Source organism: Rhineura floridana, chromosome 2 (assembly GCF_030035675.1).
Source record: "Rhineura floridana isolate rRhiFlo1 chromosome 2, rRhiFlo1.hap2, whole genome shotgun sequence".
In the NCBI taxonomy this organism is placed as follows: domain Eukaryota; kingdom Metazoa; phylum Chordata; class Lepidosauria; order Squamata; family Rhineuridae; genus Rhineura; species Rhineura floridana.
The window spans coordinates 45,171,805-45,189,797 of record NC_084481.1 but is presented as its reverse complement, the minus strand read 5'-3'; the positions used below and the strand labels follow the sequence as shown (position 1 = coordinate 45,189,797).

The 17,993-nt window shown below is 42.2% G+C and overlaps 1 protein-coding gene across 1 annotated transcript in view; it reads left to right on the top strand.

The window, feature by feature from the left end:
- The window catches only part of MYO3B (myosin IIIB), a 357,902-nt gene that overhangs the window by 249,118 nt on the left and 90,791 nt on the right, over positions 1 to 17,993 (top strand). The window contains exon 29 of the mRNA XM_061608529.1: positions 3,910 to 4,024. Coding sequence (XP_061464513.1) covers positions 3,910 to 4,024 — 115 coding nt within the window. The remainder of the gene's footprint in view (positions 1 to 3,909; positions 4,025 to 17,993) is intronic.

Sequence of the window (17,993 nt, the reverse complement as noted above, 5' to 3'; positions counted from 1 at the left end):
GCAAGAATATCAAAGCACAGGGGGAAATGCCTCTGCAAATTTCTCTTCCTTCCAAATATACAAAAAGTAGTTCATATACTTTGCAATTTCATGCGTGCAATTTTCAGCATGTAATCACATTTTTAAGTTTGGGGCTCTGAATACATGTAAGGCAGAGCTTGCTCATAATCAATTTACGTATACAGTGTAATTTCTACAAATACATTTCAGCTCAAAGCAGTTCACACAAAACAAATAGTTGAAATACAACAATGCAGTAACCATAATACCTAATAAAAATGATCACTACATTAACAGTTCAATAGTTTATTCATTTAACATATATCACAAATTTAAATGAGCATGACGTTTACTAATAGATAAGTAACAGTATCCAATAGCTTCCAGATGTAGCCCCAAAGCTGATGACGTTAGTATTGATAACTCCACCCCTCCAATCTTTTATACCTAGAGAGGAGAACTGCATATTGACGGTAAATTGAAATATAGCAAATAACGGGTTGGATCTGGAGAAGCAAAAGTGTGTGTAGAAAGGAGCTGGCAGAATGCCAAGCCACCCTGAAAAGGGTCTTATCAGGGTCATGGGACCCTTGACTGTGGCATGAGAGGACTGAGGTGGAAGGGGAGGTCTCAAATATCAGACAGAGGCACATCCCGCAGGCAGATAAGTGTATATTTAAAAAGAACAAAACTTAAATATTCTCTCCCCCTGACTCCTTCCAATCATGTATAGTCTTCATGCAGCTTTTATATATAGATATATACTGCAACTCCCATCAGTCCCAGCCAGTTATTGTGATATCATACCTGGAGGTGATGGGAGTTGTCTAGAGGATACCAGGTTGGGGAAGATTAGTCTCAATCATGGCCTACAGCAAAATGGAGTATTGTTTTCTCCTTCAGGGAATTGGAAGAAAAATACATGCACCTGTTCTTTCTTTTCTTGTTTTTTGTCTACCAAATTTGAGCCACATTGTGAATCATCTTATATTCCTCAGCACATTGTATAGGAGTGCAGAGCATCAGGTTTCTGCAGGTAACAATCATCTTGACTTGTCTGTTGAAGCTGGGGTGAAACTTGTTTTATGTCAGCATCAACATTACTAGTATGCAGAGCACATGAAACCCAAAATGACTAATAATAAAATTATTGTAATATTCATTTCAAGTCTACTCTTGGCTCTGAGTCTTAATAGTCTCCATCATTAGCAGTTTGAAGATTAGGATCTAATTCATTGTAGCTATGGGTCCAAGGATATTATTGAATGCATTAGGTGACAATAAAGTGGCAGCTGGTAATCATTCTTCATTGACGTGAGGATTGTTCCTGGGGCACTAGCAGTGTGTGTCTGCTAATTTCACACTCCTTGAGCCAAGTGCTTAGTGTCAAAACCAGGAATAGTCAGTGATGCAAATAGCTGTGATGGATCATCCTCCGGACTCCAGCTTTTCCCCACCCCTCTCTCCTCCCCTCTCCCTTCCCCTCCCCTCTTATGCTAACAGGATATTCTGTAAACAACTTTGCTTGGAAATGTTTTACAGTTATCTAAATGCTGCATTGAATTAGGTATTCCTGGTATTCCTGCATGATGTGTTTCAAAGCACTCATATTTGAATTAATTTGCTGCTGGCGTTCTTTGTTCAGTAAAATGAGAAATAGGAAAGATCCTAGAACTCTTTCATCAGCAACTAGTTTCATCAGTGATTTGTGGGCTGCTTTGAGAAAGGAGTGAAGGATACTGGGCCATGGCAAGGCTTCGATCCCTGGCAAGTCCCATTGCTGTAGCACCTCTCGCAATGTTTCTAGTTTCACAACTGAGACGGGGATAAGGCATCATCCCCCTCAAGGGGCCAGATTTAGCCCAGGGCCACTAATTACTGATCTCTATAATGTTTGTCTTCCATGACCCAAGTGTCCTTTTCATGCATGCTAATTTTTGCTACTGATTTTTCTCCACACGATCATCCTCCGACAAGCATGTGCCCACAGTTGCATGGGGAAAGTACCTTGTGAATCAGTGGCACCAGTGACCTTTTTTTAAACCAAAATGGTACTTTATGTAGCCACCAAGATTGCAGAAAGTGTCCTTGTGTTCTGGTTTGCATGGTATGTTTCTCCACACGGTTTCATGCTTAGAAATATTTATAAAAATGGTCAATAGTGGCAGTGTGTACCAGCCTATAGAGTAAAAGAGGACAAGAATTATAATTACTTGGTAAGAACTCCACATTAAGAGAGAGAATACCGTTGGCTGAACTGAAGCAATGAGTGGTGCCAGAAAGATTATTACATTACAAATGAGATAAGAGTGTAAAATCAACTAATTATGTGTCTATATATATATATATATATCAAGACCACTTCTCAAGGTTCTATCACATTCTAGCATGACCAAGAAGCAGAACCTAGGATGCATCTTCCCCCACACACCCCAAAAGCAGGCTTGATTCTTAATGGCTGGGTCACCAGGGGGAGGGGATAAGTTTGGTCCCTATTGCAGTGATATTCCCATATGAATGCCTTGCCTTTTCCCCATTTATTTGAATGGTTCTCACTCCTTCCTTGGGCAATCTGTTGTTGTGAGAGCAAGACTATCCCTTCTTCTCCATGCTTATGAGGTTCCTGGAAGAAAGATCTCTGAGTTGTAGTAGTACATGGAGAGACACTGCTCTATCCTAGATTCTGTTTCTAGAGCCATGGAGGAGTGTAGCAGAATCTTGAGAAGTGGTTGAGAGAGAGAGAGAGAGAGAGAGAGAGAGAGAGAGAGAGAGAATGGGATAGATACTGTAGATAATTTGTTGATACTAGACTCATCTTATTTGTAACATAATCTTTCCTGCACTACTAATTGCTTCAGATAAATCTACAGCATTTTAGGCTGCAATCCCAACCATGTTTACTCAGAATTATGCCCTATTGAATTCGGTGGGACTTACTCCCAGGTAAGTAGGGTTAGGACTGCAGCCTTAGGGAGCAACCCTAACTATAGGAAGCAGGCATCATTTACACCAGTTTAAGTTAAGCCGGTGTCAAGTACACCAGATCCTAACCCCGTTCAGGAGCAAGGCTACTGCCAGCTGAGCCAACCCATCCCTGGCAGGGAGAAAACAAGCCTTTAAAACAGAGTTTGATTTATACTACCCTTTGTGCTGGCAAGTTTCACTGGGTTGCCAGGTCATGTGACTAAACTGAACAGAGTTAGGATCCAGTGTAATTCCCCCCATTCCCGGCCTGGTCCCACCCCCGCCATGCCCCTGGAATCCTCCTTGTTTGGAACTTACACCAGCCTCAGCTGAGCTGGGATGAAGTACTGACACCAGCTTATCACCAGGTGAGCTGGGGTTGTGGATTTACGGGGGCATAGCCCCACCTGTGCTGGGGTTCATATAGCTAAACCAGAGATCCACCAGATCCTAACTCACTCACCCTGGGAGATTTTGGGTTTAGATTGCTCCCTAACTCTGCTAATAAAAGTGGAATCCTTACCAAATGATTATAAACAAATAATTATCCTTGTAAGAAAGAAACAGTGTTCCACCTATGTTCCATCTGTCCCGGGATTCTTGATATATACAAATCATCCCTCCACAAAGATACCACCTATCACAATGGGGAGCATTTTGTTAGTGCTAAGAATAAATGGTGGTTCTATTATCTCCACAGAAATAGCCATCCTCAGAGTAGGCCTTTTGTGTGGCCCATTCATGTCATGTGATGGTCAGGACAGTGGTAAGCCAGGTAGCTTGAATGATTACGGCAAGAAGCTTCAGAACTGGAATTAATTAACAAATCTGATTTTGTTTCTCTGGGCTTGAACAAAATTTTTTGTTGTGTGTCATTCTTATGCTGCAACATTTCAGGGGCTGTTGCCCCATTTTTTAATTTTATTTTTCTTATTGTCTGCTTAGCTTTCAGGGGATACTTAGCTCGCAAAAATTATACAAGAAAGAAGAACAGCACTGGTTGCCTATTGGATACACAGGCTATGAACTTTGCTTCCAGCCTGAGTTGTGAAGAAAACCGGTAAGTTTTCATTATTCTGTCTACGGAGAGCTGAGTGAAACACCTTTCCTACAAAGTCCCAGGTGCCTTATTGGACTGTTTTACACATTAAATGCAACCAACCCAAAGATGTTATGGAGTGACCACTTAGTAGAGAGCTGCAACCAGTCCCAGCGTCTCAGGGGTGTACCTGTTTGATACACATCTGCAAAGATACACTTGTTGCATTTACACTTTAACCTCTTAGGTATACACGTTAAAAAGTAATGTGTGAAGCAGTCTCTGTGATGTTTCTGCTTATATTGTAAATATGGTAAGTGCTGGTTATATAGAAGATATATGGTAAGTGGAGTGAAAGAGGAGGGGGAGTACATGAGCAGTAGAATGCTGAATGATTGGCTGAGCGTTTGAATGGCTGGGAGTATAAATGGAAGAACGACAGTTGAATCTGAGAGGTGGTTTTTAGAGGGTGTTTAGGAGGTGGTGTTTGAGAGGTTGAGAGAGAGGTTGGAGGTTTGGTGGTTTGGTGGTGTGGAGAGTGAGTCGGAGTTCTGAGGCAATTAGTAAGAAGTTAAGTACCTAACAGAATATAGATGAAACCATATGCTTGTGAAACATTCCTTAAGTAATCTTGTTATTTCTGATATTAAATAAATACTTGTTTGGTTTACCAAAGGCCTGATCCTTGGCTGGGGGAATATACAGACCAGAAGGGAGGGCAAGGTAATTACCAAGGCTGAACAGAAACTGTATCTAATGGTGGCAGCGGTGAAGGGAGAGATTGTAACAAGTCACGTATCCAGAGCAACCCAGAGTTGTATGCTTTAAATATAAAGATACAAGGGGATTGGGAACAGCATAGGCACACAGTCACAAAGTAACAAGCTACAGAGAGACTTAGGCAAAGTCTCTGGAAGTTTGGGTTACAGAAAGTGACTGGTGGTGCTGCCTAGCAGTGGGATCTAGGGAGATCTGTGCTAGAGCTGTAAAGGGTAAGAATAAACCTGATGTTCCTGTCTGTTGGTAGCCCCAAGTGAGAGCTTCACAGGTGGTGCTGGGGAAGGATGTCACAGCCTCTTATAACACCTCATTCTCAGTTGTGGCCCCCTCTCTATGGAATTCTTTACCAACTGACCTCCGCCAGGCCCCCTCCTTGATGTGTTTCCACCGGAACTTGAAGACCTGTCTCTTCAACCAGGCTGGGGAGGTGGGTTAGGTTCTTCAGGTTTTGTAGTCATTAGTCGTGGTTTTAATTTTCGTGTATATGTTTTTATACTGAATGTATTATGTATTTTATTGTACGTTGCCCAGAGTGGCAGGACAACCTGTCAGGTGGGCATCTAACAAATCCAATAAATAAATAAATAATGGAGGCTGGTTAAAAAAAACCTCACAAACCTTCTTCACCATTTCCTTTATCAATTATGGTTTTCCTCCACCAAAAACTTTGATGTCTCACCTCATTTGTTCATCCACCTGTCTGAAAAAGTGAAAAGCACTTTTACATGGTGCACCTCCACGCAGACCTCTAATGTTTACAAGCTGTTTACCACATGGATCAGTCTAATCTCATGGACTGTATGCTGCTATGGTAAAAACTCTTTCTAGTACACAGTTGTCCTAATCCATAGGAAAGGAATCTGCCTTGTACCAAGTCAGACCAATGGTCCATCTAGCTCAGTAGTGTCTACACTGAATGGCAGCGGCTCTCCAGGGTTTCAGGCAGGGTTCTTTCCCAGTCCTACCTGAAGGTGCCAGGGTTTGAATTTGGGACCTTCTGCACTCAAAGCAGATGCTCTACCGCTGAGCTATGGCCCACATGGGAAATAGCTTACAATCATTGTGAACTCCACCTGGAGCTGCTGCTGTGTAGAAGGGTTTAGCAGAAGTCTCCATATGGGGAATGTAACTTTTGAATCAGCCTCAGAGAAGCCTTGCTTTAATCTTCCTTGTCTCCATTTCCACACATTGAATCACTGCTCAGATCATTTTCTTCAGCAGGAGGCAGTAGGACCTGTTGCTTCTTAAGGCATCATACAAACAGTTTCACTGATCTCTTCCTAGCTAGGCTGCCACATTTTATTTGGAGTACATGATGCTGCCTTGCAGCATCTGATATTTATCTCCCCTGCCCTCCGCGTGCAACAGTAGAAAAATCTCCTTTAGAAAACTAGGGAATGAATCATTTATTGGACTTCTAATGTTGTGGTATTATTCTACGATTATTCTGTGTGGTCATGGTTGAAAGAATTGGTAATTTATTTGTGCATGGATATCTATCACACATATTTGTGGACTTTTAAATTGCAGCTGGATCCTATGCATGTGTCAGTTCATGTTGAATATACATTTCCCTAAGTTGCCCCAGTGAATCTTGTGTGTAGGTGTTCATGGAGGACAATGCTATCAGTGGCTACTAACCCTGATGGCTGTGTTCTTCTTCCACTGTTGTGGGAACTGTAGGAGAGCAGAATATTGTTGCACTCAGGTCCTGTTTTTGGCCTTCCCACAGGCATCTGGTGGGCTGTTGTGAGAACAGGATACTGGACGAGGTGGGCCACTGGCCTGATCCAGCAGGCTCTTCTTATGTTCTTATGTTTTGTGCAGTATGTAGCATGGTATGGTAAGATGCCACTGTGGCTTATCATGCTCAATTTCAGCTAGTGGTCAATGAAATTTGAAAGATTAGTTCTGTAAAATGCTCAATATGTACCTTAATGACCATTGGCTTCAGTGGGAGTTGGGGATGACAAAACATTTCACATTTTACCTGCATGAGGAATTAAGATCTAGGCCCTTTTTCTAGCTTTATTTTTTATAATAAAAGTCTCACCTGTGCACATGACTGCTACAAACCATATGGCTGTTGAGTCACATAGGAAATAGAAAGGATGATGAGCAATAATACTTCAGTGTTTAATTTAGTTGCTTTTGATATGTTTATGTGGTCCCGTGGATACAGAGTTATTGTCGCATTAGTCCAAAATTCAGTTCTAAGCTTTACAGAATCATATAATAGTAGAGTTGGAAGGTGTCTATAAGGCCATCAAGACCAACCCCCTGCTCAATGCAGGAATCCAAGTTAAAGCATACCCAATAGGTGGCTGGCCAGCTGCCTCTTGAATGCCTCCAGTGTTGGAGAGCCCACCACTTCCCTAGGTCATTGGTTCCATTGTCATACTGCTCTAATAGTTAGGACGTTTTTCCTGATGTTTGGTCAAAATCTGGCTTCTTGTAATTTGAGCCCATTATTCCATGTCCTGCACTCTGGGATGATCGAAAAGGGATCCTAGCCCTCCTCTGTGCGACAATGTTTCAAATACTTGAAACGTGCTGCTATTATTATTATTATTAGATTTATATCCTGCCCTTCCTCCCAATTGGAGCCCAGGGCAGCAATATCATATCTCCCCTCAGTCTTCTCTTCTCAAGGTTAAACATGCCCAGTTCTTTCAGTCTTTCCTCATAAGGCTTTGTTTCCAGCCCTGATCATCCCTATTGCCCTCATCTGAACTTGTTCCAGTTTGTCTGTATTCTACTTAAAATGCGGTGTCCAAAACTGGATGCAGTACTCTAGATGAGGCCTAATCAGTGCTGAATAGAGGCTAATGAGTACTTCACACAATTTGAAAACTATGCTTCTGTTAATGCAGCCTAGAATAGCATTTGCCTTTTTTGCAGCCACATCACACAGTTAGCTCATATTCAGCTTGTGATCCACAACAATTGCAAGATCTTTCTCGCATGTAGTATTTGCTGAGCCAAGTATCCTCCATCTTATACTGTGCCCTTGGTTTCTTTTTCCTAGGTGTAGAACATTGCACTTATCTCTGTTAAATTTCATTCTGTTGTTTTCAGCCCAATGCTCCAGCCTGTCAAGATCACTGTGAATTTTGTTTCTGTCCTCCAGCGTATTAGCTATCCCTCCTAATTTTATATCATCTGCAAATTTGATAAGCATTCCTTGCACCTCCTCATCCAAGTCATTAATAAAAATGTTAAAGAGCACTGGGCCCAGGACTGAGCCTTGTGGTACCCCACTCATTACCTCCCCCTAGTTTGAGAAGGAACCCTTGGTAAGCACACTTTGAGTATGATTTTGGAGCCAATTGTGGATCCACCTGATAGTTGTTCCATCCAGCCCACATTTCGCTAACTTGCTGATCAGAATATCATGGGGCACTTTGTCAAAACTCTGCTGAAGATGAGATCTATTATGTCCCCAGCATTCCCACAGTCTACCAGGGAGGTTACCAATCAAAAAGTGAAATAAGATTAGTCTGGCAGGATTTGTTCTTGACAAATCCATGTTGGCTTCTAGTAATCACTGCATTGTTTTCAAGGTGCTTACAGATTGACCACTTTATAATCTGCTCCAGAATTTTCTCAGGGATTGATGTCAGGCTGACTGGTTTGTAGTTCCCATGTTCCTCCTTTTTGCCCTTTTTGAAGATAGGGACAACGTTAGCCCTCCTCCAGCCATCTGGCACTTCACCCATACTCCATGATTTCACAAAGATAATAGGTAGTGGTTCTGAGAGTTCTTCAGCCACTTCCTTCAATACTCTAGGATGCAATTCATCAGGCCCTGGAGACTTGAACTTTGTTCAGGAGACACCCAGGGGGCTAGTAAGTAAATATATATGTGGCCCAACAATCAATAGGCTGACATCCCATCACATCCTGTAGCTGTACAATGGACTTTTGAAAAGCCTGGGGACAATGGTCCAGCAAAATAATTGGGCCATTCCTAATGCACATTCAACCCCTTGCCTTGGCTCTTTAAGTCACTATAAGCTGGCCCTAGAATTGGCAAAACTGTGGATTTAATACAAGACGTTTTGTTTTATTGTTTATTTATATAAAAAATGTATCTCACCCTGCTAATGCATAGGTATTGCTCAAGGTGGTTTCTCATTATTGAAAGCAGCTATGTAATACAATAACGCTTCATAAAAATACCAATATAAAATGAAACAGAAACAAGCTGAACAGATAATATAAAGTCATCAGATAGAATCATTATCTGTGTAGTAGAATCTAAAGCCTGTTGTAATAAATTAATAAAATTAAGTCTTTACCATCAGACAAAAAACAGGAAAGCAGGCCAGCAACCTAGCTTCATATGGCAAGGAGCTCCGCAGTTTGGGTGCAGCCACTGAAAAGATCCTTTCTCTTGTCTGAACCAATCAAGCCTTCATTCTGGATGGGTACAGAGAAGGGCTCTCCACCAAACTTTAGGGAGCGGGCAGGCTGATAACTGATATTCAGTATCTTCCTTCAGTATCAGGAAAGTGGGAAGTGAGCATAAGAAGAACCCTGCTGGACTGAGTCAAAGGTCCATGTAGTGCAGCAGCCTGTTTCCAGCAGTGGCCAACTGGATGCCTTTGGAAAGCTTTAGTAGGGCATGATGGTGATAGATTTCTCCTGTTGTTTTCCCCCCAGCATTCTGGTCATTTTCACTGGGATGACAACGCAATGCTCATCCACCAAATTGTTCCAGTTAAACAAACCACTTTCTTGATCCCTTCATTCAAATAAAAATGGGCTTTTTCCATATTAAACCAATCATAAGCACATTCTGAAAAGGCTAGATGAAGCCTCGGGCTTAGAAACTCAGTAAAGAAAAAAAAGCACAGTGTAAATGTCAGGAGCCTGGAAGTTGATTGATCTTTTCTACCACTAAATATATTCCATAAAACTTAAGTGTTCTGGAGGGACACTGCTATCAATGTGTGGGCGACCCAGTTTTCACCAAAGTCCTTGAAGCAGGTCATCTGTCATTCAGTCATTTAAGTTTCTGAAAGCTCACTACCAATATAATATTATCTTTTAATTTATGTTTTGCTACATGCTTCATATATTGACTACAGAGTTGTTTGATCATGCAAGCACATCTGAAAGCTGTCAACCAGCTACCAATAGGAGTGTCGAAATATGGTTGTGTTTGTAGGAAGCCATATTTAAGACTGTAAGGAAACAAGAAAGAGAGAGAATCAGCTGCTGGCACTGTGCACTGGAAAAATGGGTTGGGATGGAGTGGCAGCAGGGGGATGTGTGCTAGGAAACTCCATTGTCAAAAGAATGAAAATGGCCAATATTCACAAAGAAAATGTGAAGAGCTCAAAATAGGGAAAACCTCACACAATTCTGGCGTGCAGAACAGAGAGGGAGCTCTGTATATCTGCAACCAGAGCCAAAATCTTTGTTTGATTCCACTGTCCCCAGAGCATGTTATTTTTGCCTAGTTGTTTTGTTATTTTAATTTGAAACATTCTTAATGGGAAACAGCTCAAAGCTGCATTACTTGGGAGTACTTACTGTTCTTTTTGGATGTAGTATTAAAGCTACTCTGAGAAAAATCCCATTTATTCATGGCTATATACACAAGTAGGTTCATAAAAAAATATTTACAACACATCTCCTTGAAGTGTTTGGAGAAGGGCCATAGATTAGTGGGTAGAGGACACTGTTTACATGCAAAAGGTATCTGGTTCAGTCTCTGGCATCTCCAGGTAGGGATGGGAAATCCTGTCTCAAACCCTGGAGTGCTGCTGCCAGTCAGTATAAACAGTATTGAGTTAGATGGACCAATGGTGTGGCCTTATATACGGCAGCTTTCTACGTCAAAGGCATGTCTCAGGTAAGTTATTGTGCTAGTAGTAGGAAAAACTGGCTTAGTCCTTTTGTTTTCATTCCAGTTAATACTGCTCTTAACTAATTTCCACAGCATCTATACAATTAAAAATGTAAATGTACTGCCTTCAAGTCAATTCCGACTTATGGCGACCCTATGAATAGGGTTTTCATGAGGCTGAGAGGCAGTGACTGGCCCAAGGTCACCCAGTGTGCTTCATGACTATGTGGGGATTCGAACCCTGGTCTCCCAGGTCATAGTCCAACACCTTAACCACTACACCACACTGGCTCTCTATACAATTAACTATGCATAAATTTAGAATTGTATTCAGTATAGCACTATGTCGAATATTCTGTCAGTGCAAGGATTTTTCCTTGCACGACATGAATGTTCTCTCCCTTTCCTCGCACCACACATTCCCGAAATCTGTTCTAGGTTTCCCCCAACCCTCGGAAGCAGATTTGGGGATGTAGGGGAAGGAAAGGGAGGAAATCCCCTTGTGTGAATTGAAGTCATTCCACTAATGCAAGAATTTAGTTGAATACTACCCTTCACTTTTAAAACCATATTTAAAAAATTTTATTTCAATGTATGTATTTCTAAATGTAATTTATCCTAAAATATACATTTTAACCCATTTTGGTACTTTTTTGAGCCAAGAACTGTGACCACAAAATACAGAGAAGTGCAAAATGTAGTGGATAATTACATTTTGATCTGGACATTAGTCCAGAAAATGCTGATCAGGTAAGTTCACACTGGAATACACAGAAATGGAATTCCTCAAATATCCCTAAAATAAACATCATTAAACATATAGTATGTGCTTCTATCCGCAACTGCAGGTTTTGTTGACAAATGGGATAATATATGCTGAATCCTATCTGACTGTGATCATTCTACATTTGTCCATGTTATTCTGGGCAGTGGGCACCCAAATATATTATCTGCTCTTCGGACTCTTTCTAGGCCATACCCATTGCCAGACTACACTCCCTATCCCCAGGCTACACCCCTCAGTTACCCAGTTCTGCACTCTCCTTGAGTGCTTTTTTCTGGCTGGAATGTGACCTTGCACTGTGATAATGCTTCTTGCTTGCCTGGGCAAGAGGATAGAGATATCTGCAGGGTGAGAGTGTATGCAGAAACTTCTGACTTTTACTGTGCAAAGATAAAAGTCACACTTGTTGCTCCATCCACTTTTGCCTCTGGCCCTGCTCACTTCAGGCAGGTTGTCCATGAGGGAAGGTGACCCACTGGTTGAAAAGATTCTCTATCACTGCTCTAAACCATGCCATGCCAAGGCTTTCCCAGAAGTGGCTCAGAGGCTCTGGAATTTCAGGTATCTAATAGTTAAGGCTGTCTTTCCCTTTATTCATTCCTCAAAGCAGCAGAGAGTCACTGGCGGATTTCTGTTCTGTATTCGTTTCATTATACAGCTATGAGAGTGGCTGTATGCTATAGCCAGAATGGATTTTTCACATTCCACCATGTTAAATTGGAAATACCCCCATGCCATTCTGCTGCTTCCCATAAACTCATTTCAAAACAAAATCTTACAAAATGTATAGTCCTGAACTCAGAAATGCTTGCTTAACAACTCTTTAAGTTTACATGGCAGTGCACAAAACACTCAGAGAGAATCTAGAGTTGAAACTTTAAAACAAGAGGGGGGAAATCCAGACCCCTGTTGGATTTTTTTGTGAGTGGTCTCATAATTTGTTGAAATTCATTAAAAATCAGCCATGTTCACAGAGTATCTGTAATCCTATTACTGACCTTGCCCCATATGCTGACCTTCATCTTCTGCAGTTTAAAAGTTAAAAAAATGCATGGCTTATTTTTAATTAAAATATTTAACATTGGAGTCTATGATAGTGCAGGCATGCTTTGTAAGAACCAACTGTCAGTGTTCTAAAAGCCAGAATAATAGGTGTTTGATTGGCTAATCAGGGGGCCACATCCAGGCCAGACATTTTTTTCCACTTTAAACAGTCATGGCTTCCCCCAAAGAATCCTAGGTAGTGTAGTTTGTGAAGGATGCTGAGAGTTCTTAGGAGACTCCTATTCCCCTGACAGAGCTCCAGTGGCCAGAGTGGTTTAATAGTCAGCCCTTCTTCCCAGAGAATTCTAGTGATTGTAGCTCTGTGAGGGGAATAGGGTGTCTCCTAACAACTCTCGGCAACTTTCACAAACTACACTTCCCAGGATTCTTTGGGGGGAAATTATGACTGTTTAAGGTAGAATCAATGTCTGGTGTGGATGTGGCCAGGAACAGCTTTAGTTTAAATTTGAATGGGAGACTACATGTGTCTGTTGTAGAATAAAAAGGTGGGGGAAACCCTGACAAATAATGATACTGTTCACAATGTTTCCTTTTGGAAAGGAAAGGGACTTTCCCTTTGCCCGGTGCCTACCCATCCAGTCTCCTCCCCACTACCCTTCCTCTCCTTCCCTCCCTCCCTGCCCCTCCCCTAGGTCAGTTTCACCTATCCTAAGCATGATTGTACAGGAGTAAATCCCATTGAACTCAATAAGCATGCAAATGATCAACCTGCCCTCCCCTCCTCCTCCTTCCTATCCCCTCCTTCCTGCCTTTCCCCCTCCCCTCCCCACTTCTACCCTTTCGATTCCCTCCCTCTCCTTCCTCCCTTCCTCCTCCCCTCCCCTCTTCCCTCCTTCTCTTCCCCTCCCCCTTCTCCTCCTGGCCCGTGGTCAGTTTCATCTCTCTTAAGCAGGATTGCACAGGAGTAAATCCCATTGAACTAAATAAGCATGGAAATGATCAGACGTACCTTTCCCCTCCCCATCTCCCTTCTCTGCTTCCCCTCCCTTCTTCCTCTCCTTCCCCTCTTTTTCTTCCTCCTCTGCCCACTCCAGCCCTCTCCCTCCCCCGTGGTCAGTTTCAGCTATCCTAAGCATATTTGCATGGGAGTAAATCCCACTGAACTCAATAAGTATGCAAATGATCAAGCCTGCCCTCCCCCCTCCTCCCCCCTCCAAGCTATACAGGAAGTAGTTTGGACTCTGAAAGACAAACTCAAATTGTGTTTGCATTTTTAAAATTTGTAGAGTAATACAGTATCTCAGAGAGAGGTCAGTTCTCCTGCTCCCCTGGTACATTCACTGTACTGCCCAATTTCCCTGCTTTATGAAAATTGATAGAAATATCTCTTGGCTATAGGTACATTCTTAAACCGCAAGGATTTTTTGCTGTTAGTGAATATAAAGTAAGTTGCTCATGGTCCTTATGGATGGGATCTGTTGGCCACCGCCGGTTCAAAAACATTCCATCGACCTAACAGGCTGGTATCCATTCAAGTTCATTCTTTGTCTGTGAGCCGCTGCTACTACCAATTCGTTCCCCCCCCCCTGGAAAAAAATATTTATATTAAAACTGATATTTTTAAAGGAAATATCAATATTTTAAATAAAATGTTGATATATTAAAGGAAATATTGATGTTAAATGAAATATTAATAAAGCAAAGGAAATATTCATAAAAATATTAATATCAATATTTCAGATACTAGTTTCCGAAAATAGCTGCGGAAAATCACTACATAAAAATCCAATCTGCAACAATATCGAGGATGCAAATTGATGGAACCAAATCTGAATTTGGTAGAATTCTAGCACATCCCTAGAATACCATATGTTGTTTTCTTTCATCTGAGCTGCCTAACTTTTAGACACATGCTCTAGTTAAAAGGTGAAATAAGATGGAGGTAGAAGAGTTTTGAGAGGCTACTGGTTGCCTGTCATCATGGGATGTAGCCTATTTACATCACTGAATTTTATAAAGTTTGCTTCAGATTTTAATCATTCCAATCATATGGCAGGATGGTACCTGAACTAGGATAAGGTTGGCCAGGGATAAGATCAGGCTTTAAGTCAATTCAGATAGGCAATGGTTTAATTAAAAAAAAATACTTCAAACAAGGCCAGATCATCTTGTCAGTATAATATATGTGATGGGAGAAGAATTTTGCCATTAGGCAACTGTGTATCTGACTGTACTTGGCTTTTCCTGAGCTCAAGCTCATTTAACTTGGAACCAAGCCAGAAATCAATGCAATATACAACATCATGTATCATCAACTGTAGTCTAGTCTATTATCATATGTGTTGAGTTTGATACAGTGTGGTCACTGTTTCCAGGGAGTCTTGACAACACATTTCACAACAGAGCACTATTCAAGATTAAGTCAAGAGTGTCTCCCCTCTAGTCAGCTCTATGTCTACCTTTTTAGGCACCTATTTATTATATCTTGAAATTGTCTAACTTTGTTGCAAACATTTCCCCAGCCTATGTGTGGCTAATTCAGGGTGTTCATTCATGGTTTGCCAAAAACAAGGAAATAAAATGTTCCCCATACTAAATTACTTTTTGGGCCTTATATCTTCCCCTATAGTGATTCTGCAGAGGAATCACCAAGCTCTAGCAGAGGATGTTCAAGAATTTGTTTATTGCTGAATAGCTGATTGGTTTCCTATGCTGATACACTGTTTGTAGTCACAAGAGAAGGCTCTCTTCTATGGCTCTGTTTTTGTCTGAGTGGCATTTCGGAAGCAGGTGATTTACATTTACCTGATGGTACCATTTATCATTCCATGTCATCCAACAGGATCTCTAAACAAAATATTACAATACAGCTCGCTCTACCTGTCAAGATCTAATAGATGCCTCAAAGAACATGATACATTCAGCACATGCAAAACCTTTCCCACACCAGATCAAAGGAAGCAACAGTGCTTGTATTTTACTTTATTTTTGCAATGGCAGAGTTGAATGGATTGATGCATTTAAAAACATATATAGTAAATTGTACAGTGTTTCTGGAAGAGGCACAATAATGCCAAATAAAGTACAATTATTCATAGGTTGATTTTATATAAATTTGCAAATATATTTACAGAAACTGAGAATTACTTTATGCATAAAAAATTGTAGGAGAACATGTGCATCCCAAATCTATGATTGTGTTTACTCAGCAGTTAGTGCTACAGACGTCACTGGGGCTTGTTTCTAAGAAAGTGTATGTAGTGTATTGACCCTCCAGGCTTGCCATACCAGGGACTGCTGAGTCAGCCCCAGGCTGTGGTAGTTTTAGTTCCAGGCCTGCCTTACAGGCAGCACCAGACTGTGGGCCTTGTTCCCTGTACAGTAGGGCCCCTCTTGTTGGCGCCTCTCTTGTTGGCATTCCGCTAATACAGCAGTGCCAGTGGGGTGATCAGCTGTAGCGCAGGGAGCTCCAGCCACCGCACTCCAGCTGATCGCGTGCTCCAGCTGACAGGGATCAGCTGGAGTGCGTGAGCACCCCGCACTACAGCTGATCGCATGCTCCAGCTGATCAGCTGTAGTACGTGATCAGCTGTAGTGCGGGGAGTTCGCTGTCAGCTGGAGTGCGGCGGCTGGAGCTCCCCATGCTACAGCTGATCAGCTGGAACGCGCAATCAGCTGGAGTGCAGGGAGCTTGCACACTACAGCTGAGTGAGGCCCTACTGTATATGATTAGTTATAGTAAAGCTCTTGTTATTGTTTAGATCGTCTGTGTGGCCTCTTCCTTCATGATACTTTTCACTGGCAACGAAGATGGGATCTACTGAGGCACACAGAGTGTTTTCTTCATGCATTAGAGGGTGAAAGGGAGAGAATATTTCTCGTTAGACTGGTTTAGGACATCAGCTTGGGCCTTGTGGAAACCACTGCAAAGCACTCCAGGTCAGTGTGTATCTTGCAGAATATGGCCACCCAAGGGCATCTTGAAGAATTTAACACTGCATGTCCCAGCAAGTGGGAAAAGTATGCAGCCAGGGTGGAGTTTTACTTGGCAGCAAATGGCATTACAGAATCAGAGAGGAAACATGCTGTGTTTGTGGGGCAGTCACTTTTGACCTAGCCCAGGCCCTCCTAGCACCAGCAAAGCTTGCTAATACACCTTATGAGGATATCCCGAATGCTTTACAAGGACATTTCTCTCCAAAACTGTCTGAAATAGCACTACGTAATTCTTTCTACAAACGAAATTGGCCCAACGGAGAGTGTGTCACTGTAAGTTGCTGAACTTAGATGCATGGCAAAACACTGCAGTTTCCCAAACCTTGAGGAGATGCTGCTTGATCTCCTGGTCTGTGTGTTGCATGATGAGGGCCTGAAAAAGTGTCTGTTTGCAAAAGGACAGCTCTCATTCAAGACTGCATTAGAGGAAGCTCTGGCTACAGAAGCAGCAGCAGCAAGCACCCGAGAAGTGCACGTGGCAAGAAACTCACCCTGTTCAGAAACCCAGCTGGCTAAAGATTCAAATCAATAACTTCTACAGATCCACAGGCTGCAGTGCAAATGCTCATCAACCAGAGTAGGTGCTGCAGGACCTCTGAGATCCAGACAAGTTTCTTCAGTGAAATGTAAGAGCTGTGGCGGATCCCATGAACGTTTCAGAGGTGCACAGTGTTGGTATTGTCAAAAAGTTGGGCATATTGAGCGAGTATGCCAAGCCAAAGTGGAAGCAGCCGCCCCCAGAAGTGCAGTGGAAGGGAAACCACCATCAAGGACACAAAGCAGTACCACACACACTGTACAGATGTTTTCCACATATGAGGTGATTAACCACATCAATCCAGGGTTGCAGTACTCTGCTAATGTGAGGAAGGTGAAGGTGACAGTCACCATCCAGGGCACTCCATGCACCATGGAAGTTGATTCGGGCTCAGGTTATACTATCATCTCATCAGAAACCTACCAGCAAATATTTCCTTATGGGGGCCCACAAATTGTCCCTTTCCACTCCAAACTTACTGATTACCAGGAAAATCAGGTTCCAATAAAGGGCATCTGTGAAGTTGAGGTGCATTACCAAACTATCCATGGAACTTTACAGTTATTGGTTGCTCAAGGGCATCGCACCAGTCTCCTTGGCTTAGATGGGGGTCCACCAGATTGGTGAATCATTATGGGATAGCATCCTAAATGATTTCAAAGCTGTTTTTGATAAAGGTCTTGGGAAATATAAGGGGCCTCCTATTTCGTTGTTCTTGGATCCTACTGTGGCCCCCATCCGTATGAAACCCTGTCATGTTCCATTCACACTGCGAGCAAATATTGATGCTGAACTTGATCACATCATAGAGCAAGGCATCTTGGAGCCAGTGACACACTCTACATGGGAGACACCCATTGTCACTCCATTGAAGGCCAATGGCAACATCTGCATTTGTGGTGACTACAGGTGCACTATCAATAAAGCCCTGCATCAGCATCCATATCCAATCCCAGTGCTGAGTCATCTTTTGGCATCACTTTCACAAGGGAAAGTTTTTGCGAAGTTTGACCTGGCCCAGGCCTATCAG